This window comes from Pygocentrus nattereri, chromosome 14 (genome assembly GCF_015220715.1).
Source record: "Pygocentrus nattereri isolate fPygNat1 chromosome 14, fPygNat1.pri, whole genome shotgun sequence".
Taxonomy (NCBI): Eukaryota; Metazoa; Chordata; class Actinopteri; order Characiformes; family Serrasalmidae; genus Pygocentrus; species Pygocentrus nattereri.
This window is the reverse complement of record NC_051224.1, coordinates 32,614,346-32,637,226: the sequence shown is the minus strand read 5'-3', so window position 1 is coordinate 32,637,226 and position 22,881 is coordinate 32,614,346. Positions and strand designations below refer to the sequence as shown.

Sequence of the window (22,881 nt, the reverse complement as noted above, 5' to 3'; positions counted from 1 at the left end):
CAGTTTTTCAAGCCTTTATTAATGAAGCATTCCAAAATATGCTGGGTAGATGGGTCATTGTGTACATTGATATTTTGGTGTATTTTAATCCATATATATATATATATACCTCTTTGTTACCAGGTAAAAGCAATATGCTTCAATGGAATGAGGAAACCACAGAGGCATTTGAATCATTGACCTATTCTGAAGCACCTGAATCTGGATCTCCTGGGTAGAAGTGGATGCTTTGGAGTCAGGAGTTGTTCTGTCACAATGAGTCAGTTCACCACTAAGATTTCATCCATGTGCATATTTTTCAAGAAAGTTATCCAACATTGAGCGTAACTATGCTGTTGAAAATAGAGAACTTTTGGTCATGAAACTGGTGTTTGAGGTAGCAGACTCACCCTATCCTTGAAACTTTATGCATTGTGGCACCCATGTGGGATTTTATGCAGGAGATTTGGGCAGAGAGAGAAACAGAGCCCTCTCCTCCAGAATGCCCACCAGGTAGAGATTATATACCAACCAGTCTGACACAGAAAATAATGGATCTAGTGCATAGTGTCTCTAGTCCTGGTTATCCTGGTATTCAGTGTGCAACTACTCTATTCAAAATTAAGTTCGGTGGAATAATGTGGAAAACGATATTACAGATTTTGTAAAAGCTTGCTCTGTATGTGCTCAGACTAAAAACCCCAAGACAGCTTCCTACTGGGCTTCTCTAACCTTTACCTACCCCTCAAAGGCCATGATTGCATTTAGGTATAGATTATGTAACTGATCTCCCAAATTTTCATAATAGATCACTTTTCTAAAGCATGTAGCCTAGTCCCTCTGAAGAAATTACCCATTTCCATGGAAACAGCTGAAGCTTTGTTCCTGAATGTTTTCAGATTTTATGGCATTCTAGAGGACATGGTTTTAGAATGCAGTACTCAATTTACATCCCAAGTCTGGAAAAACTTTTGTCCTCAGCTGAATGTTAATGTCAGCTTAATTTCATCAATCAAACCATCAGACAGAACATCTAAATAAGGAAATAGGTCATTTTTGTAATCATATTGTAGTATGTCTCAGGCACGATACTTTCCATGGGTGGAATACGCTCAAAATTCTCTTATCAGTTCATCTACCTGCCCTCCTTTTCAATATGTCCTGGGTTTTCGACACCCTTTGTTTCCTTGGACAGGAGAGCCCTCTTCAGGTCAAGTTGGAGATGACTGGATGAGGAGAAGTGAGCAGACCTGAGAGAAGGCACGTATTTCACTATAAAGAGTGATTAGAAGGAAGGAATGAAGGAATTAGATTTTAACCAGGACAGATGGTATGGTTGTCGAACCAAAACTTAAAACTTAAATTCCCATCTAAAAAGTTAAGCCCTAAATATATTGGTCCTTTTAAGGTAAATTTAGGAAATGAATCCATTGTCATATAGACTGGACTTGCCAGCCTCATACAGAATTTCGCTGACATTTCATGTATCCTTGCTTAAACCTGTATTTGCAAATACAGACTATGCCTTGGTAAATAAGATAATGAGAGGAGGGGAACTCAGAGAAGTGCAGCTTCTGTGGGGCACAAGAAGGCCGACCGCAAAAACTGCAGATTAGATGGAGGCCAGCCATTCGTGAGCCTGAAGGAGGTCCAGGATTTGTACCTAAGCCATTGTAGCCATGGTAAGCTTAGGAAGACCATTGTCTGAGCAGTTGAACAGTATGATTGGGGATCCCTTGGCAAGTAGCAGCTACTCCAATTCTAAAGGAATGAGCAGAAAATCGCTCTGGAGGTTAACTGGATAATGAGAGCATTAGGCGTAAGAGTTTATGGAACCAGGGACAGAAGACCACAGAACTGGTTTCTGTGATAAAGATTGGGTCTGATTGTCTGATTTGAGAGAGCCTGTGTTGAAATAGTTGTGCCAGAGGTTCATATGGGCTGAGATAAGAATTCATTTTAAGCAAGTACAGAGGAGTGCTTTTACCAAATTGGTTTGTTTTGCTGTATTTGATATTGAAGATCATAGTATCAGAGTTTAACGTAGTTAAGTCTGATAGGCAGGGATGTAGAGCAGGGTTGAAGGTTTCTGTTTGAGCTGTATATTCTAAACATCTCAGGAACCCAAACGAAAGTGTGGAGAAAAAGAGCTTCTAATGTCTGAATGCGATGGTGGAGGGTGTCAGAGGTTAAGTGCAGCTGACGTGATGGAGGGCATGGTTAGTTTTTTTGGTTTCCTTTTAGTAAAAGTGTCAGATTTCTATCCAAATCAGTAAGTTGACAGGGTATGAGGGGCAACCACACTTAAGTTTGTTTCTTGCGCTAGGAGGAGAAGCTGAAAGAACTGCTGGTCAGTTGGAGGATGGAGCCTGAATATGGAGGAGTCAGTGTAAGATGAGGCTCTGCTTGAGGTGCCAAGGCTTTAAATTTCTGAAACTGAGAATAAGACAGCAATAGCAGTCGAATAGCCTGGGATGTGAATGGCTCAAAAAATGAACTGATGTCAGATTGAGTGCCAAGTAAGGTGACATCGGAATGGCATAAGTGTTGGGGATTTAGAACATCCACAACTGTGGATTTGTCAGAGTGGATAATTATCACTCGTCCTGTCCATACATGTCCCCAAAGGAGTGCAGCAATGATGATGGGGTAGAGTTCCCACAAAGAGAAATCCTCTTAATTAAGGAAAAGTAAAGCAAACCCTGAAGGCCAAGGAGAAGCGATCCAAAGCCCACCACAGAAGCTGAAGCCCATCAAGGCAGCTGCATTGGTGAATAGTTGCAGATCTTCAGGGACTAAGATAGCATGTTCATAGAAGAAAGAGATGTTGTTCCAGTGCTGGAGGAGGAAGAGCCAGAAGTGGAGTTCTGAGATACATGCTTCATTCAAAGAGAGGCGATGTTGGAGCGAAGGGACCGACGAGGCAATGCTGAGGAGGTAGGAGATAAAAGCATCCTTGAGGTATTATTTGAATTGCAAAATTCAAGCAGCGAGGCTGCAGCACAAATTCTGACAGGGCAGTGGTTAAAAGGGGTAGAAAGGTTCTGGAGTAGTCATTTGGACACAAACTTAGGAAGGCGATGGGGCATCCAGATCTGGAATGAACTTGTCCACAGGAGGCAGCTGAGGGATGAAGCAATGAGGGGAGGCTAATGTCCACACCTTGGAGGATCCGTGTACACAGGGCAGAAGAGACAAGAGGCAGATTGAAGAGGAGGGTATCACTTGGTCGCACAGCAGGAGGAGCCGGGTTGAGAACAAAAAGTGGACTTTAAAACAAGGAGTCTGTGAGGAGGGGCCATGGCTGAGTCAGCAGTGACTACAATTGGAGACCTGGAACAGGATGAGAAAATGAGGCAGAAGGGCAAGAGAGGAATGCCAGGAGTGAGAAGAGTGAGGGGCTGGGATGATGAGGGAATGGGGAGGAATGATAAGGGGAGGGGCTGGGATGATAAAGGGAGGGGTTGGAATGATAAAGGAGAAAGCTGAGAAGAAGAAAGAAAAGGCATATCAAAAGGTGGGGCAGAAAAATCATGGGGAAAAAATAGAGGGAGAGAGTTGAGAAAAAAAGAAAAAGCAAGGCATGCAATGAAAGTATCCACAGTGTTGGCTGGGCCAGCAGCAGAAGCAAGCTGCCTGGGAGCAGGACATGGACATCCAGCAGAGGGCAGCATTTATCCAGAGATTAATAACTGATCATCACAGTGATTTGTCAGTCTACTGAAGCTTTAGCAGTGTTTGTAAAGAAGCCACTTTTAAATAGTTCATAACTTCTTTTGAAGACTATATTTTTGGGTAAGTATTCTAAAAATATTCTCTGTAATAATGTAAGAAGTAACTGTATTATGAATACTGCCTTTACTATCTAATGCAAGTGTAAGTTTCTATCTATGTATTTACTGAAGACTGACATCTTTATGTAATTAGTTGTCCCTTTTTGTGTTCATGTGATGTTCAGAATGATTGGGTTTATGTAAAAACAATGTTTAGTTTGTACAACCCCAATTCCAATGAAGTTGGGACGTTGTGTAAAACATAAATAAAAACAGAATACAATGATTTGCAAATCCTTTTCAACCTATATTCAATTGAATACACTACAAAGACAAGATATTTAATGTTCAAACAGATAAACTTTATAGTTTTTTGCAAATATTCACTCATTTTGAATTTGATGCCTGCAACACGTTGGGACAGGAGCAACAAAAGACTGGGAAAGTTGAGGAATGCTCAAAAAACACCTGTTTGGAACATTCCACAGGTTAATTGGAAACAGGTGAGTGTCATGATTGGGTATAAAGGGAGCATCCCTGAAAGGCTCAGTCACAAGCAAGGATGATGCGAGGTTCACCACTTTGTGAACAACTGCGTGAGCAAATAGTCCAACAGTTTAAGAACAACGTTTCTCAACGTGCAATTGCAAGGAATTTAGGGATTTCATCATCTACAGTCCATAATATCATCAAAAGATTCAGAGAATCTGGAGAAATCTCTGCAAGTAAGCGGCAAGGCAGAAAACCAACATTGAATACTCATGACCTTCGATCCCTCAGGGGGCACTGCATTAAAAACTGACATCATTCTGTAACAGATATTACCACATGGGCTCAGAACGCAAAAGTGGAAAAGTGTCCTGTGGTCTGACGAGTCCACATTTCAAATTGTTTTTGGAAATCATGGACGTCATGTCCTCCGGGCCAAAGAGGAAAAGGACTGTCCGGATTGTTATCAGCGCAAAGTTCAAAAGCCAGCATCTCTGACGGTATGGGGGTGTGTTAGTGCCCATGGCCTGGGTAACTTGCACATCTGTGAAGGCACCATTAATGCTGAAAGGTACATACAGGTTTTGGAGCAACATATGCTGCCATCCAAGCAACGTCTTTTTCAGGGACGTCCTGCTTATTTCAGCAAGACAATGCCAAGCCACATTCTGCACGTGTTACAACAGTGTGGCTTCGTAGTAAAAGAGTACGGGTACTAGACTGGCATGCCTGCAGTCCAGACCTGTCTCCCATTGAAAATGTGAGGCACATTATGAAATGGAAAATTTGACAACAGAGACTGCTGAGCAACTGAAGTTGTACATCAAGCAAGGATGGGAAAGAATTCCACCTACAAAGCTTCAACAATTAGTGTCCTCAGTTCCCAAATGCTTATTGAGTGTTGTTAAAAGGAAAGGTGATGTAACACAGTGGTAAACATGCCCCTGTCCCAACTTCTTTGGAATGTGTTCCAGGCATCAAATTCAAAACGAGTGAATATTTGCAAAAAACAATAAAGTTTATCCGTTTGATATCCATTAAATATCTTGTCTTTGTAGTGTATTAAATTTAATATAGATTGAAAAGGATTTGCAAATCACCATATTCTGTTTTTTTATTTATGTTTTACACATGTCCCAACTTCATTGGAATTGGGGTTGTAGTTTGGCTTGAATTCTGAATTATTTAGACTTTGATTTAACCTTGATCATCTACATGAGCAACGTTAATTTAGCATTAGTTCTAGTGGGTGATAGATCTTTAGGAGCATGGGGCACTACATAGTGGAATGACCAATGTAAGATATACAACAGCATGAGACACAATTTCACATTTCAGACATAACCTGCTTTGGGGTCTTTGAAAGCTGGCACTAGTAACATTATCACAACTGTGTGACCGTTGTTGTGGTTTTATTTTTCATTTAAATCTTAAAAATACTAACACTTACCAGGACACTGTTGTAGTTCAATAGCTTTGTGTCCACGACTAACGTGATTTTGAGCATAGCAGGTCACACGTCCAACAGCTTCTTTGTCCAGCAGGAGAGTCTGGTTCCCATCAGCCAGTTGATGTGTATGTTGGAGAGTCCAGTTATAGTGCACATTATCTCCATCAGACGAACAGTAAACTTTCCTCTTCTCAATAGATAAGCAGCTGTCTGTCACAGTCACTGAGGACACCACATCTGCAAATGATAGATCAACAGCTCAGTGTAGATTGCAGTTTAGTCCAGATTACAGCTCAGTCAAAATCACAGCTCAATCTAGATTTCAATCTAAACAGCAAAGTATAGATTGCAGGTCAATCTAGATTATAGTTCAGTCTAGATTAGAGTTCATTCTTTATAAGAGCTCTGACTAGATTACTGGTCAGCCTGTATTAAAACTCAGTCTAGTTTACAATTCTGCCTTTATTAAAGATCAGTCTAGATTACAGTTCCGCCTTTATTAAAGATCAGTCTAGATTACAGTTCTGCCTTTATTAAAGATCAGTCTAGATTACAGTTCCGCCTTTATTAAAGATCAGTCTAGATTACAGTTCTGCCTTTATTAAAGATCAGTCTAGATTACAGTTCCGCCTTTATTAAAGATCAGTCTAGATTACAGTTCTGCCTTTATTAAAGATCAGTATAGATTACAGTTCTACCTTTATTAAAGATCAGTCTAGATTACAGTTGCACCTTTATTAAAGAACAGTCTAGATTACAGTAATGTCTTCATTAAAGATCAGTCTAGATTACAGTTCTGCATTTTTTAAATATCAGTCTAGATTACAGTTCCGCCTTTATTAAAGATCAGTCTAGATTACAGTTCTGCCTTTATTAAAGATCAGTCTAGATTACAGTTGCGCCTTTATTAAAGAACAGTCTAGATTACAGTAATGTCTTCATTAAAGATCAGTCTAGATTACAGTTCTGCCTTTATTAAAGATCAGTCTAGATTACAGTTCCGCCTTTATTAAAGATCAGTCTAGATTACAGTTCTGCCTTTATTAAAGATCAGTCTAGATTACAGTTCCGCCTTTATTAAAGAACAGTCTAGATTACAGTAATGTCTTCATTAAAGATCAGTCTAGATTACAGTTCTGCATTTTTTAAAGATCAGTCTAGATTACAGTTCTACCTTTATTAAAGATCAGTCTAGATTACAGTTGCACCTTTATTAAAGAACAGTCTAGATTACAGTAATGTCTTCATTAAAGATCAGTCTAGATTACAGCTCTGCATTTTTTAAAGATCAGTCTAGATTACAGTTCCGCCTTTATTAAAGATCAGTCTAGATTACAGTTCTGCCTTTATTAAAGATCAGTCTAGATTACAGTTGCGCCTTTATTAAAGAACAGTCTAGATAACAGTAATGTCTTCATTAAAGATCAGTCTAGATTACAGTTCTGCCTTTATTAAAGATCAGTCTAGATTACAGTTCTGTATTTTTTAAAGATCAGTCTAGATTACAGTTCTGCCTTTATTAAAGAACAGTCTAGATAACAGTAATGTCTTCATTAAAGATCAGTCTAGATTACAGTTCTGCATTTTTTAAAGATCAGTCTAGATTACAGTTCTGTCTTTTTTAAAGATCAGTCTAGATTACAGTTCCGCCTTTATTAAAGATCAGTCTAGATTACAGTTCTGCCTTTATTAAAGATCAGTCTAGATTACAGTTGCGCCTTTATTAAAGAACAGTCTAGATTACAGTAATGTCTTCATTAAAGATCAGTCTAGATTACAGTTCTACCTTTATTAAAGATCAGTCTAGATTACAGTTCCGCCCTTATTAAAGAACAGTCTAGATTACAGTAATGTCTTCATTAAAGATCAGTCTAGATTACAGTTCCGCCTTTATTAAAGATCAGTCTAGATTACAGTTCTGCCTTTATTAAAGATCAGTCTAGATTGCAGTTCTACCTTTATTAAAGATCAGTCTAGATTACAGTTCTGCCTTTATTAAAGATCAGTCTAGATTACAGTTCTACCTTTATTAAAAATCAGTCTAGATTACAGTTCTGCCTTTATTAAAGATCAGTCTAGATTACAGTTCTGCCTTTATTAAAGATCAGTCTAGATTACAGTTCTACCTTTATTAAAGATAAGTCTAGATTACAGTTCTTCCTTTATTAAAGATCAGTCTAGATTACAGTTCCGCCTTTATTAAAGATCAGTCTAGATTAGAGTCCTGCCTTTATTAAAGATCAGTCTAGATTACAGTTCCGCCTTTATTAAAGATCAGTCTAGATTACATTCCCGCCTTTATTAAAGATCAGTCTAGATTAGACTAAATATCTACTGTTCAGTTACATTTTATGTTCATGAAGCTACAAACAATGTAAACGTGCCCTCAGTGATACGATAATGTTCTTAAGGTCCAACTGTTGACCTTAAGTAAGTTTTCCTACTGAACAGTTATATATTTATACCTTAATGTTTTAAACAGAACAATAAAATAAAAGGTCGGTAGTAGAAGGTGTATGAAGTTTATACAATTTAAAGCATATAATCAGACAGAAATTGTACAGTTGTACAGTTAAGTTCCCTAACTGAAGGTTCTGATGACGTACCCTTGAGGGTATCACCTAAGCATCAAGTAAGTTTTTTCTTCTTCTTTTTTCTTGAAAAAATCTCTTTAAACCACAGAATTGTTCACACCTTTGTGCTATTGAGTGTGTAGATTCTGTTCTAAGAACAACTCCCAAATAAGAAAACTTCAAAGGAAAGTTTAAGGTCCAGTGTTTGGATGTGAAAATTTTTCTACCACCTAATTTTACTGAAGTACTGAATGAGGTGCTTAAGTCCTGTTTTTCTCAAAAAATCTTCCCTGAATGTAAGGACTTACAACTAAAGTACAAAAACATTTTAGGAAAACCTGCAATATTTTTACAAATACAATAAAAATGTACTTTTCATAAGATATTATAGTTTCCAAACAGTGCCACAGAATTCATATTGTGGTGTGGCAGGTAGATCAGTAGGTTTTATTATAAGAATAAACATTTGTCTGATATCATATTGATAAAAAATCAAGCTATTGTATTCTCTAGGAATCGTAGGAATTGTATGAGTTACTTAAAGTAAATTTGCAGTTATACATTTTTGTCTCAGTGTGATTAGAGGTTGTGTAGACTTACCTTCAATAACGAGCTGGAGATAATAAACGCCTCTGTCTGTCCCTGCTGAATCATATGTATCTAAAGTGTATCTTCCTGAGTCTCTTTTCTCTGCACTGCTGATTATCATGGTTCTGTTATCAGTAACAAACTGCCATCTTTGATAATCTGGATGTTTTAATATGATTTTATGGTTTAGAAATCTGAAAATATGATCCGTACGAGCTCCACTGATGTTCTTCTTTAAGACTAATTGATCCTCAGATGGCAGCTGCAGGTACAGCGGTCGTCCCACAGCTCCATAACATGGATCACTCTGAGTAAATCTACAAACAGGGTTCATGGACAGCAAACCTGCAGAGGAAGAACAGCAAGAAGATTCTGTCATTAATCTGATACAGTGAAGTGTCGTCTACTGTATTCACCTCTAACACAACAGCCCGTTTATACCAGAGAGCTGAGATTAAAGTAAATGAGTAAATGTTTTTGGGGAGAAGATATCAGGTATGTAATAAATGTGCAGCAGAATTTAAGATGTCTGTAACGCTGGGGAGTGAGGAGGCGGACACGTGCTGAGATAAGCGCCTTTTATTATTGGCAAATCCAGGGTCGTGATTGAGCCAGTCCAGGTTCCAATAATCTATACCGAGCTTAGGGTGGAGAGACTTAACTAAGAAACACCGGATAAAGACAACAGCAAACAAATCAAACACGATCAAACAGATCAAACAAAGACCTGCAAACACACAGGGGAAAACACAGGGCTTAAATACATGGGGGTAAACGAGGGACAGGTGGAAACACAGGCGGAGGCAATCAGGGCGGAGTAACCAAACAAGGGGCCGGACTGGGATCAAAACAAACGCACATGGACCGGACTGGAAAGGGCCAATCGTGACAATGTCTAATTAGTTTAAGAAGAAACATTTTCATTTCACTGTAATAATAATAATAATAATAATAATAATAACAATAAAGAAGCATTGCAACAAAGTCAACATTAAAGGGTAAAAAGTTCTTCATAAGTTGCTCACAAAGATGGTATCTAGAGAAACTAGAGTCAGAATTGTTCACAGTGGTGATGAAAGAAAACAGGAAGAGGAAGAGTTTAATGCCTCTGAAAGCTATTAGGTCAGAATTTCTCGTCAAAATTTGGTCATATTGTATAACAAACAAATGGATGTATTTGTGTTATAAACATCATAAAGCACAGTTCATATCACCACCATTGTGAAGAAAGTAGAGTTTGTCATTTTTTCCCCCACAATGCACCATTTCACATCAAACAACTCTGTTGTACTGAGTGAATTATACAGAAAGTTTAAATCCCAGTTCAATTTCAGTCGGAATCTGTGATCGGGACAAAGTAAAGAGGTTTGTGTTCCGCTCTCACTCTTGTGCTCAAGTGAATATGTGCCAGTTTCCATACCTTTTTGTCCTAATGAGCACAAATTTACTACTACTTTTCTAAAAATACTATACTAGGATATAAAACGTATTGAAATTTACATCACAGCTATCACAACCTCTCAGCACACTCAGTGTTCCCGTCAGAAAAGAACAGTTTGAACTGTTTATCAAAGCTCAAACATATATTCACCCAGCATGATAGGAATTAAAATTGTAAAATGAAATGATACTGTAGGAACCTCACCCATGGAAGCTCCTGTGAACATCAGCAGGATTCCAAAGATCACCAGCATTTTCATTTAGTCCAGAGACGTATAATGCAGTCCGTCAGTCACAGACAGCCTCCACTCTGACCACTCTGACCACTCTGACCACTCTGACCACGTATGCAGCTAGAAATGTGAGAAAGAGGATGTCATTATGTTTGTGTAAGAACTTCCTATTCTCTTCATACGTCTCATTATACGTCTCTGGACTAAATGAAAATGCTGGTGATCTTTGGAATCCTGCTGATGTTCACAGGAGCTTCCATGGGTGAGGTTCCTACAGTATCATTTCATTTTACAATTTTAATTCCTATCATGCTACACAGACTATAATAATTGTACAAAACAACTAGACTTTATTTCATCATTTCAGATTCTGGAAATTAAGTTTTGGTGTTTAGCAGGTCCATAGCCTCTTTATGTAAACATTTGTATACCCTGTAAGTTTGTCATACACAAAATTCATCATAGAAAATCATTTAACCATTCTAGAAGTCATAACATCAGAAACGTTCAAGCTACAGAAATGGTACGCCTGTCAGATCATTCAGGAGACGTGCCCCTAACTAGCTAGCATGGCGTCATCAAGCTGTGATATCAGCATCAGTGAGTAATTCAGCTCAGAATATCACCTACAATCCTGATATTATTGCTGTTTTTGGCCTTCAAATTCCAAACAAGGGTTCAAACAGTGACATGATACACATATGATCACTCAGCAGACTTTGTCCTCACCATCCTGAGTGATTTCATCCACCTGTGACCATCCATCAGCCAGCAATCCAGCTCCAAAATCCCCCAAACCCCACTCGCTACTATTATATTACATCTCTGCTTTAAGCCTTCACATTTCACACTTCACAAAGGGTTAACAACAGCAACGTGATTCACACACCAGAACACGCACTGTAGAGAAGAGAGAAACCAGCTCTAACACCACAAAACCAAGAAATACAGCTCCAAACACAGCCGGCTCAGTGTAAAGCCTGCTATTAGATCTCTGTTTTACCCTTCATATGGCAACAAAGTGTTAAAAGACAAGTGTTTGGTTTTGTTTTTTTTCCTGCAATCAATCCAAAATCCTTCCAAATGTATAAAATCATGTTTTGAAAGTATTTGCCAATCTGTCTTCAACATCTGGTCTTTAAATTGACAGGCCTTCTTCAATTGTAATAAATAAATAATTAATGTAATGAATAATCAGTGGTGGTATAACAAAAATTATACCTACTGTGGGACTTACTGTTCATCAGCAGTAGTACAATGATGTCCTGCCGTCTGTTTGGTTCCAGAGTGACTATGATCAAACCTGGAGAAAATGGATGTGTGTTCTTCACCATGGTAAGAGTGATAAGTGATAAGTCACACCCCCAATTTAAACTTACTGATAGTCCTTAAGAAAAAAGAAGAAGTTTATTCATGTTGAAAAGCTTCCTTCTTGAGTTCATTAAACCACAGTATAATTTAAATTGAAACATGGAGATGATGATGAGCTTCACTGTGATCAAATGCTGTAATTTTATTTACAAAGGCATACTGTCTAAAGTTGCTGTATATTAGAAATAAAAAAAACAGAAATACTCATTCCTGGCACTGCAATTCCGAGAAAGCTGCTTCCTGAGAAGCTCATAAACTTTGTAGAATAATAAAAGTATGAAACCTTGGTGTAGGTTTACTCATCAGACCACAATACATGTTTTCCGTGTGCATCAGTCCATTTCAGATGAGCTCAAGCCCAGAGAAGTCAGCAGCGTTTCTGGATGTTGTTGATATGTGGCATCTACTGTGCATAGTACTGAGTTGAATTCAGAACCAACAGCCAACACTTTGGAATTAGGCCGCCGCATTTAGCCCATCCGTGCAGTGAAACGCCCACATAAACACACACTAGTGAACACACACACCAGGGGGCAGTGAGCACACTTGCCTAGAGTGGTGGGCAGGTAAGGTGCCTTGCTCAAGGGCACTTCATGGACTGTCAGCCGAGGGGATCGAACCAGCAACCTTCCGGTCACAGGACTAGCAGTAATAGTATTAACTTGCATTTGTGATGCAGCGATGAAGTGTCCAACAACAACTATTTAAAGAGCTTGTTTGCAAAAAACTATAAACGCCATCTAAAAAAAAAATTATTTAGTAAGTTATAAAATAATGGCTACTGCAGAGAACAGTGTATCTAATAAAGAAACGCTTTGAATTCAGGCGTGTGTGGAGAATTCATCCTGAACATAAAATGCAATATTTCAGTGTAAAAGTCAAAAACCTGTTTTAGATTAAAGAGAGTTAAATATTGCACTGAAAAGAAACTTTAATCCATTAAATGGCTTTGTTTAACCCTGAAATATGAAACGACAATTGGAGTTATCTGCTGTGGCTACAACACGAAATTTATATCAATCATTTAAGTTTAATTGTGTAAGTTGCCTGTATTATATTGAGTTATTTTTGCTTAATCAGTACAACCCAACTGCAGTTTGATTGATGTTATCTGGAATACACAAGGAAAAAAAAAACGTGCCTCATGAAAATCCATTAAAATGGAGATATTTGTTCTTGCAAATAAACTCTTCATGATAGCTCACGACACACACTACCATGTATGTGTGACTTCTGTCTTGAGATTGATCCACCACCTGTAATATCTGGACACCTGATGTCCTGTTGTCAGAAAAAGGGGAGCTGATAAACTGCAGCAACATAAGCTGCAGCCTGTAACTAAACACATATGTAGTGGATCTATAATATAAGTGGACCTTATAAAGTGGCCAGTGAGTGGATGTACAACGTGGGCTTTTCTAATAAAGTGGCCAGTGAACTGAAATACAAGATGAGTGTTTCTAACAAAGTGACCAGTGAGTGTATATTTTCCAGTATTAATAGTAACAGTTACGTCACAGTAAACACGCTTCTTTCAGTGTTTCTTGTAGATTCTGGTGTAGATGTAAAACGCTCCAACTAACAGGGGCGGCAGGACGATGACCTCAAAGAGCCACGCTGACACAAACACCATGACAGAAAAAGAGAAGAGAACAGAGCAGAGATGCTATGCAGAAATGATGGGTTGTATTTCATATAATATAATAATATTTCATGCTGAATCAACAGGACAAAACACAAACAAAATACATGCTGGATTAAACATAAACCATTTGGTAACTGTGAGGACTGCAGTTTCTCATGGACACAGCAAAGGGCGAAACAGACATGGAGTTTATTGCCCTTTTGCAGTGCTTTCCAACTCTAGTCCTGCTGCTTGTTTCAGCAGCGGTCTTAAAATACCATCATCCACATGGCCTCACCTGTATATTGAGGACTGTTTCATTACCAAATTAACTCAAGTAAAGTGAACCCAAAGATTGACTTCACCAACAAAATGATTGCAATTTGATGTTTTTCTCTCGCACACGATCCTGCTTATAAACCATAACAACAAACTTCTTTAATATGCCTAATATGTCAACACTAATAGAACATTATTGCTGTCCTCGGCCAGCTTGCTAGTTAGCAAAATAAAAGCTTACAGCAACAACAAAAAATGGCAATACACCACAGTATTAAACCGAAACTTATAGCCAGACAAAGTAATTATTACAATTATTACAATGTCAAATCATTCATATGAAATGAAATGAAAATCTAAGTACCTAAACTAGAAACAAAAGTTTGTGAAGGAAACTGAAGTTGTCATGACAAAGCTGTTACTATGTAATAACAGACTGTTGAAAAGGTGTTGCAAGGCTGTTACTGTGGTACTCAGGAGTTTGTTAAGGTGTTGCTAGACCATTATCATAGCATCCCAGGTGGTTACTAATATGTGTGTATAAGCATGCTAGTAAGTATGTAATGTCTATAAGGGCAGTGTGAGAGGTGTCTTTTATGATATCATTTGTGGTAGTAGGTTAAAGCACGCCTGCGTACAGCAATATATATCAGATCTCATACATTGTTTAATTTATAAATCTTTATTGACATGAATGTGAGGACGGCAGCATTACATTAAACCCTGTTTAGCAATAAAGCTACAGAGAGTAGAAACCAGATGACAAAACCAACATGTCAAAGAAAAACATTTGCAGGTGCGAGATGGCAACAAAACAGTTTTGGGGTGATGCTGAAACCGACTACATGCTTGATGTAATGCAGGATTTAAATATTCTTCATCTTCTTCATTATGCATTTCATATTTTCAGGTAAAGTAAATCGAGGTTTTTAAAAAAGCCATGTCTTCTTCTGTGAGTTTATTGGCTGGTTGCAAGGCAGAAATCCAATGACTGCTCCAAGTAATGTAAACCCAGAGTTTCTCCATTATCTCATTACTCAAGTTCATGTAAACGCGTTGATCGAATTATTAAGTGCATGTAAATGCATTCAGTGACTCTTTCAGTAGAGAGCTCTGGTATAGCTCTGGTATGAAGCCGCTACCACTGTTTTACCTTTCTAACAACCCACTGATTAGGTAAGAACTCATATTTAAAGTCAGTGAGGTATCTGGGACTTCCAGAAGACCTAGAATGACTCTTGAAATGACTCTTTTAGTTCCCAGAAGTCATTAGGCCTTTTCTGAAGGCCTAGAAGGCCCTGAGGATTCCCCACTGCTTGACAGATGCCAAAAAATAGTGATAGCATGACACTTTCTATCACATGTTAATATTTCTTTAGTGACATGTCATGAAAGTTACTGGTAATATAACTGTGACGCTGTTCTATAACAAGATATTTTTGTTTTTGTGTGTAGCAGTATTTAAAAATATATATATTACATTACAATTACAATTTAGCAGACGCTTTTATCCAAAGCGACTTACAAATAGTGTGGTACATAGAACAAACATAGTCAGGCCTTAAAGGAGGCCAAGGGGTAAAAGCGGGGTAGAGAAGGGAAGGAGGGCAAGAAGGAGATGAGGTTGGTAGTGGTATATATATATATATATATATATATATATATATATATACACTACTCACAAAACGTTAAGGATATTTGGCTTTTGGCTAAAATAGTAGGATGAACCTAAAATGCACTGTAACCTTTATAGGTGAACTTAATGTGACCTTCTCTAAACTTCTGAATGCACATGTCCAACTGTTCAGTGTTTCAGTACTTTCTGCACAACTTGCTGTTCTCTAACTAGGAGCTTAACGGTAAGGTGGTGGTGGTGTTATAGTGCGGGCAGATGTGTCTAGTCAATACAGAACTGCCCTACACTTTGTGAATGGTACATGTCCCAGTGGCCCATACTACTGAATAACCTCATTAATCCAGTCATTGTGCCTCTGCATGAACAACACAGGCCTAATTTCATCTTCATGGACGATGATGCTCCAGCTCATTGAGGTCGCATCATTAGGGAACAGCTGCTGGAGACTGGGGTACCTGAAATGGAGTGGCCTGCACTTTGTCCAGACCTAAATCCCATAGAAAATCTATTGGATCAGCTGAGTCGCTGTGTAGAGGCTCGTAACTCTGTACCCCAGAACCTCGTAACTCTGTACCCCAGAACCTCGTAACTCTGTACCCCAGACTTGAGGGCCAACCTTCAAGGAGAGTGGTGTGCCATGCCTCAGCAGACAATGAGTCAACTTGTGAACAGCATGAGACGTCGTTGTCAAGCTGTAATTGATGCTCAAGGGCACATGACAAATTATTGAGACGTTGAGATTTTTTGTTGGGGTAACGTTACACTCACCACTGTTGTTGGCTTTTGTTTCAATAAATTGTTTGAGATGAGGAAATCACCACTGCATGCTTCTACTTTAATGCCCTACTTTTATGATATAATATCACTGCAGCATGAGCTATTTACATTTTCCATAAATCTCACCCCAAAGCCAAATATCCCTAACTTGTGAGCAGTATAAATATCCAAAAACTGTCCATTGTTCTTGGCTGAAACATTATATTTCTGTGGATGGTTGACTATGTGTGATGAATAGTCTGATGGTGGCTCTACTCTACTTTGATGACCTTCTTCTTATCTTGGCCCAAGCTGGGTTACAGAACCTCCTCCACCTCCTGTTCCTTACCTAGGAGCATCACAGTGGAGAAGTCATTCTGGTTGACCACTTCATGTACTGCTTACTGGAAGCTTTGGAGCTAGTTTATGTTTCTGAAGGTAATAGCCACAGGACAGAAACCTCAGGCATAACCAACGAGTCACAGTAAACAATCTAGCATATTACCACTTTTGAAACAAAATTTCATATGTTTAAAAAATAGGAGAAGGTAAAATATAGGTACTATAAACCATTTATTTCAGTTAGTTCATCATGAAATTCTGACAGCATAAATATCAGCTGGCATTTTTGAATATTATGAAAATATGAACAATAGTGACACAAGGTTTTCTTCAAAGAACAATAATAGAGATTTCCAGAGCTTAATTTAAAACTGTCTTGACTGTCAAAGTTCCACTAATGTAATTAGTAATTCCCCTAATCCAATTATTCCTCATTTATCAATATCAGCCCCATTACTGACCATGTTTCTATTTTCCATCTGCAGATATGGAATTTCCATGGCCAGTTTGATAGAAACTCCTACCTTGAAGCTCCACCTTGCTGGTCTACAGTTAGACACTGTAGGCCATTCATCAAGGGTCATTTTCTGATCACAGAGCCACTGTTGGTTGGATTCATTTAGTTGGTGGTCCACTTTCAACCTAGCAGTGACATGATGTGTGTAAAGGCAGCAACAATGCTTTATGTCATACATTCACAGCAACCCCACACACACTTTCAGGTCAGTGTCACCGGTGTGCTCAGAATGGATCATCACTTACATAATATCTGGACAACAGATGCCCTGTGGTCAGAAACGGACTAATTTTGAATGTGGCAGAGTGAAAAGTAGGTGCTTCTGATAAGGAGAGCAATGGGTGTATTTTGTCCATTATCAATATTAATATATTCAGGTCACATGATTTTTCAAATATATAGTTAATATACTCCATAATAAACATACCGGTCTTACCCTCAGCTGCTCTCAGTTTCTTGTAGATTCTGGTGTAGATGTAAAACGCTCCAACTAACAGGGACAGCAGGACGATGACCTCAAAGAGCCACACTGACACAAACACCAGGAAACCTGACAAAGACAGTAAGAAAGGAGGAAAGATATTAGATGCTATGTGGATGGTACGATATGCAAATTAAGCTGCATTTCTGCATTTCATGTAGTCATGTGTAATGTGCTGCTGATGTGTCGCATTATGAGGCCTGAAGAACGAAATTTTGTTCAAGTGTACACAATTTATATTGAGGAATGACAAAAAAAGACCACTTGACTTTTAAAGCAGCTGTGCACTACAATCGCAGAGATGAACAGTTTGCTGCAGATGTTGTGTTTTACATGCTTTCACTTCAACTGGCCCAACTTTTGCATACGGCTGTATACTATATTTGGGCGCGTCTGATTATATTACATGTTTTTTTTTTTTTGTTTGTTTGTTTTTTTAATGAAAACAAGGTACACATCCTCTACAGAGAACACACTTCTGCACATTTTAATGCACAGTTACTGTTTATTTACTGAACTGTTCTGTATTTTTTCCTTACACATTAATTTTTTCTGGAAAAAACTCAACATGTCATATTTTTCTCTGTGAAACTTTAAAATTTAATACTAGTAAACATGTTTCTCTTATTAAAATGAAGAGGAAAGAATTTGTTCTTAAACTATAAACTCACCCCAAACATACATGCTAAATGAAGAATATACTCAGCTGGGTGTTTGCACTGTGCTGGCTCACTTCTGAAGACTGTGTGTAATTTCTGTATTTGTAGCAAATACTACACCAGTTCTTCACCAACAGTAACATTGTGGGTGGGAAGTTTTTAAAAGGCCCACCCGTAAACGTTCCTCAGCGTTTTGAAACAAAAGAGTTTGATGTCATGTGTAAAGACCTCTACAGTCTAACCCATCCGTGCAGTTAAACACCACATATACACTAGTGAAGACACACACTTGGGAGCAGTGAGCACACCTGAGCTGACAGGACATGACTTTTTAAGATATCAAACCCAACTCATTTATATATATCTTACCATTCAGGATAAAGCAGTTTAGCCCTGCCCATTCACACTGAGAGTACAAGGAGTTTTTCAGCTGCTTGTTAATGACATTATAACTAAAACAGCCTGTTTATTTATGAAGAATAATGCCATTTTCAAAAATAGTGGTGTAAAAAATTAAAATTGGTAGATAAAACCACACAAACATTACAAGTGAACCTCAGGGAAAATATGGGATATGACCGATGAAATACTCTAAACATCTATGCTCTATACAACTGCCAAGTATCAACTATCAAAACCTGCATAACCTGGCATTTCTTTCACTGAGTTGTACTAAAATCTTAAGTAGATACACACTGAGCTATAAGGGGTTGTGTAATATACTGAAAGTGACAGTCTTACTGGTATCCAAAAATGTCATCTGTCCACATCCCATGTCCATGGTTGACATTATATGAGATGTTTCTGTAAACAAAGAAAAATAAAACTGTACAGAATGTGCAGAAGGTGCCCCATTGGTTTTATTCATATACAGAAAAGACTTTAAACTGGGATTTTCATCTTTATGTATATATATATATATATATATATATATATATATATATATTTACCCTGTTCTTCAGTGGTCAGGATGGCCCCCATGGACCCTCACAGAACAAGTACAATTTGGGTGGTGGAACTCCAGCAGCACTGCTGTGTCTGTTCCACTCGCACCAGCACAACACACACTAACACACCACCACCACGTCAGTGTTACTGCAGTGCTGAGAATGATCAACCACCCAAATAGTACCTGCTCTGTCAGGATCCATGGGGTCCTAATCACTGAAGAACAGGGTAAAAGGGGGTAACAGAGTATCAGAGAAACAGATGGACTACAGTCTGTAACTGTAGAACTACAAAGTGCAGCTATAGAGTAAGTAGAGCTGATAAAATGGACAATGAGCATAGAAACATGGAGGCGGTCATAATGATATGCCTGAGTGGTGTATGTATTAGTACAGTTGGTATTTTTATACCACAGTTTTAGTTACGTTGTCTTGTACTAAGAGAGAAAGAAACCAGTTTACCAGAACACTGATGTAGTTCAATAGTTCTGTGTCCACGGGTAACATGATTTTGTGCATAGCAGGTCACACTTCCGACAGCTTCCTTGTCCAGCAGAAGAGTCTGGTTCCCACCAGCCAGTTGGTGTGTATGTAGGAAAGTCCAGTTGTAGAGCACATTATCACCATCAGATGAGCAGTAAACTTCCCTCTTGTCCTTGGAGGAGCAGCTGTCTGTCACAGTCACTGAGGACACCACAGCTGCAAATTATAGATCAACAGCTCAGTGTAGATTACAGTCTAGATTAGAGTTCAGTCTAGATTACAGCTCATTTTACATTATAATTGCAACCAGCAGTTCAGTCTAGATTAAGTTTCAATTCAGATTACAGTTTTGTCTAGATTACTGCTCAGTCTAGATTGCAGATCAGTCTAGATTGCAGTTTAGCCTAGATTATAGTTCAGTCTAGATTATAGGTCAGTCTAGATCACTGCTCAGTGTAGATTACAGATCAGTGCATCCCAAACTATTTGTGTCATGATTACAGGATAAAGCCATTGTTTTGCCGCCTGAATTTCTCCACCACTTAATCTTCTGTACATATTGAGTGAGTTCATTCATATAATTCATAAAATTTTGATGTGGTGCATTTTTGTATAAGTGTAATTAGAAGTTCTGTATAACTACCTTCAATAACCAGCTGGAGGTGATAAATGCCTGTTGATGTCCCTGCTGAATCAAATGTATCTAAAGTGTATTTCCCTGAGTCTCTTTTCTCTGCACTGCTGATTATCATGGTGTTGTTATCAGTAACAAACTGCCATCTTGGATAATCTGAATGTTTTTTTGTTTGTTTTCTAAACATGAAAATGCCATTAGTAGTTTTAGTTCCACTGTTGCTCCTCTTCAAGATGATTTCATCCTCAGATGGCAGCTGCAGGTACAGCGGTCGTCCCACAGCTCCATAACATGGATCACTCTGAGTAACTCTACAAACAGGGTTCATGGGCAGCAAACCTGCAGAGGAAGAACAGCAAGAAGATTCTGTCATTAATCTGATACGGTGAAGTGTTGTCTACTGTATTCACCTCTAACACACTTTAAACAGCCTGTTTATACCAGAGAGCTGAGATTAAACACCGAGTCACAGTTTTCAGTGAAGAAGTAAATGAGTGAATGAGTGAATGGTGGGAAGAGGATTACCAAGAAATACTTTCATTTCACTATAATAAAAAATAATAAATAATAATAATAATAAAGGAGCATTCCAAAGTGGAATTTTTTCCAAAATCGCTGCATAAGTTTCATGCTTAGATATAAAGTCATTCAGAGTGGTTGTGATAGGAACCAGACATCTGCAGTGTTTAATGCCTCTTAAAGCTGCATTAGTGAAAGTTATTACATGAAATATGTAAAGATTAGTTTAGCTGATGTTTGAGACGTTGCTTTACAATAGTTTTTTTTAATGTTTTGGCCTAATACATGTTTTTGTTGGCTGTATTTGTGTTGTCTCTATAATGAAATCTGTGTTGGCACGTTTTTTCTACAATGACCCACTTCACATCCAACCACTCTTAATGAATAATGCAGAAAGTTTGAATTCCACTTTAATATCAGTCTCAAGCTTTTCTCATGACAAAGTGTAGAGAATTGTGTCCCAGGTTGTCTAAATTCCAGATCAAATGTATACACGTCCAACAGGATAAAAAAGGAAATTCTAAAGTGAAATGCAGGAAACTGACCTGTGGACACTTGTGTGGACATGACCAGGATTCCAAAGATGACCAGCATTTTCATAAAGTCCTGAGAAGTATAAAGCAGTATCTCAACACAGCCTCCACCCTGATCACCTTCACCATTCAGAAAATAGGAAGAGACATTACGTGTGTGTAATTATAATTTATAATTTATATAATTATATGTGGGCGGCACGGTGGCGTGGTGGGTAGTTTGTGTGTGGAGTTTGCATGTTTTCCCCATGTCTGCGTGGGTTTCCTCCGGGTTCTCCGGTTTCCTCCCACAGTCCAAAGACATGCAGTCAGGCCAATTGGACATGCTAAATTGCCCCTGGGTGTGAATGTGTGAGTGACTGTCTGTCTGTCTGCCCTGCGATGGACTGGCGACCTGTCCAGGGTGTATCCTGCCTTCCGCCCGAAGACTGCTGGGATAGGCTCCAGCATCCCCCCGCGACCCTGACGGAGAAGCGGCTTAGACAATGGATGGATGGATGGATAATTATATGTAACGCCTAGACTTTATTTCATTATTTCAGTTTCTGGAAATGCAGTGTTTAGCAGGTCTCAGACTTGCTTGCAAGGGGCCACCTAGTGGTTTGGGCCAGTGAGTATAAACCCATAAACCTCATAGGATGATCCAGGGCTAATTTTGTTTCATTAGCAACTGTATTGTGCAGTAATTTTGGTAAGTACATACAGCTTGAGTAAATAGAAGTCTTTCAGTGTTTACATACAAAAATATGAATAAATTTAAATCAGTTCTTTAAAAAATCAAGCTAGATTGCAGACTTGCAGATTTGTATCAAACAAAAAGCAAACAATGTTTAGAAGTTTAGAAATGTTTGGGTGCTCATCAATTGAATGCTCTATGACACTTAAAAAATATGGAGGAATCTGCCAATCATCACCTACAAAGTTAAAAATGAAACAATATCAAGATTTTTGAGCTTTCTCTACAGCTGCATTTGCAGTCATCTTTTCTAAAGTTTATTTGTTTACTAACTTAGATTTGTTTCTTCATCCGACATTCAGCTACCCCTATATACATGCAAACCCAGAGTGGTTAATATTACAGTATAATTATGTCACAGAGGTTACTAATGTGGTGTTACAGATCTATTTAAACACTCTTGGTTCTGTTCCATGTGTTGACTTAAAAGTCTGTCTGGTGTAGGGCAGCAGTGTTATTCACTGCACCAAAGTAGAAATGACAGTAGTAACATCACTTTCTGATCTTTAGACTGTGGTTTGTTTAACATGATGGGTAACACCTCTGTGCTCTAACCAACAGACCGAGGGGCCCGATTTCCCTTGCAAGCATATCATGGTGTACCATGAAGTGTCCTTGAGAAAGACTCTTAACACTATATTAGTTACCTCTATAACAAGATCAGACTGGAAGCCATTCTAACTGACAACCTGGTGCAAATCTGCCTGGGAGAACTCTCCTAAACAGTGTACAAAGAAACTTAATCCAACACATTTAAACAAAATGACTCAGAGTAGTTTGGTATAAAGTACTCTAGAGTAACTTACCAAAACAGAATTGTTCACAGTGGTAGTGATAGG

General features: G+C 38.4%; 1 protein-coding gene across 1 annotated transcript in view; it reads right to left on the bottom strand.

Moving 5' to 3' along the window:
* Positions 1-22,881, bottom strand: part of LOC108414419 — a 28,965-nt gene that overhangs the window by 4,581 nt on the left and 1,503 nt on the right. The window contains exons 2-8 of the mRNA XM_037544621.1: positions 21,319-21,379; positions 20,264-20,593; positions 19,600-19,836; positions 18,932-18,994; positions 17,478-17,600; positions 8,865-9,197; positions 5,692-5,928 (exon numbers count right to left, since the gene is read on the bottom strand). Coding sequence (XP_037400518.1) covers positions 5,692-5,928; positions 8,865-9,197; positions 17,478-17,600; positions 18,932-18,994; positions 19,600-19,836; positions 20,264-20,593; positions 21,319-21,373 — 1,378 coding nt within the window. The 5' untranslated portion in view covers positions 21,374-21,379. The remainder of the gene's footprint in view (positions 1-5,691; positions 5,929-8,864; positions 9,198-17,477; positions 17,601-18,931; positions 18,995-19,599; positions 19,837-20,263; positions 20,594-21,318; positions 21,380-22,881) is intronic.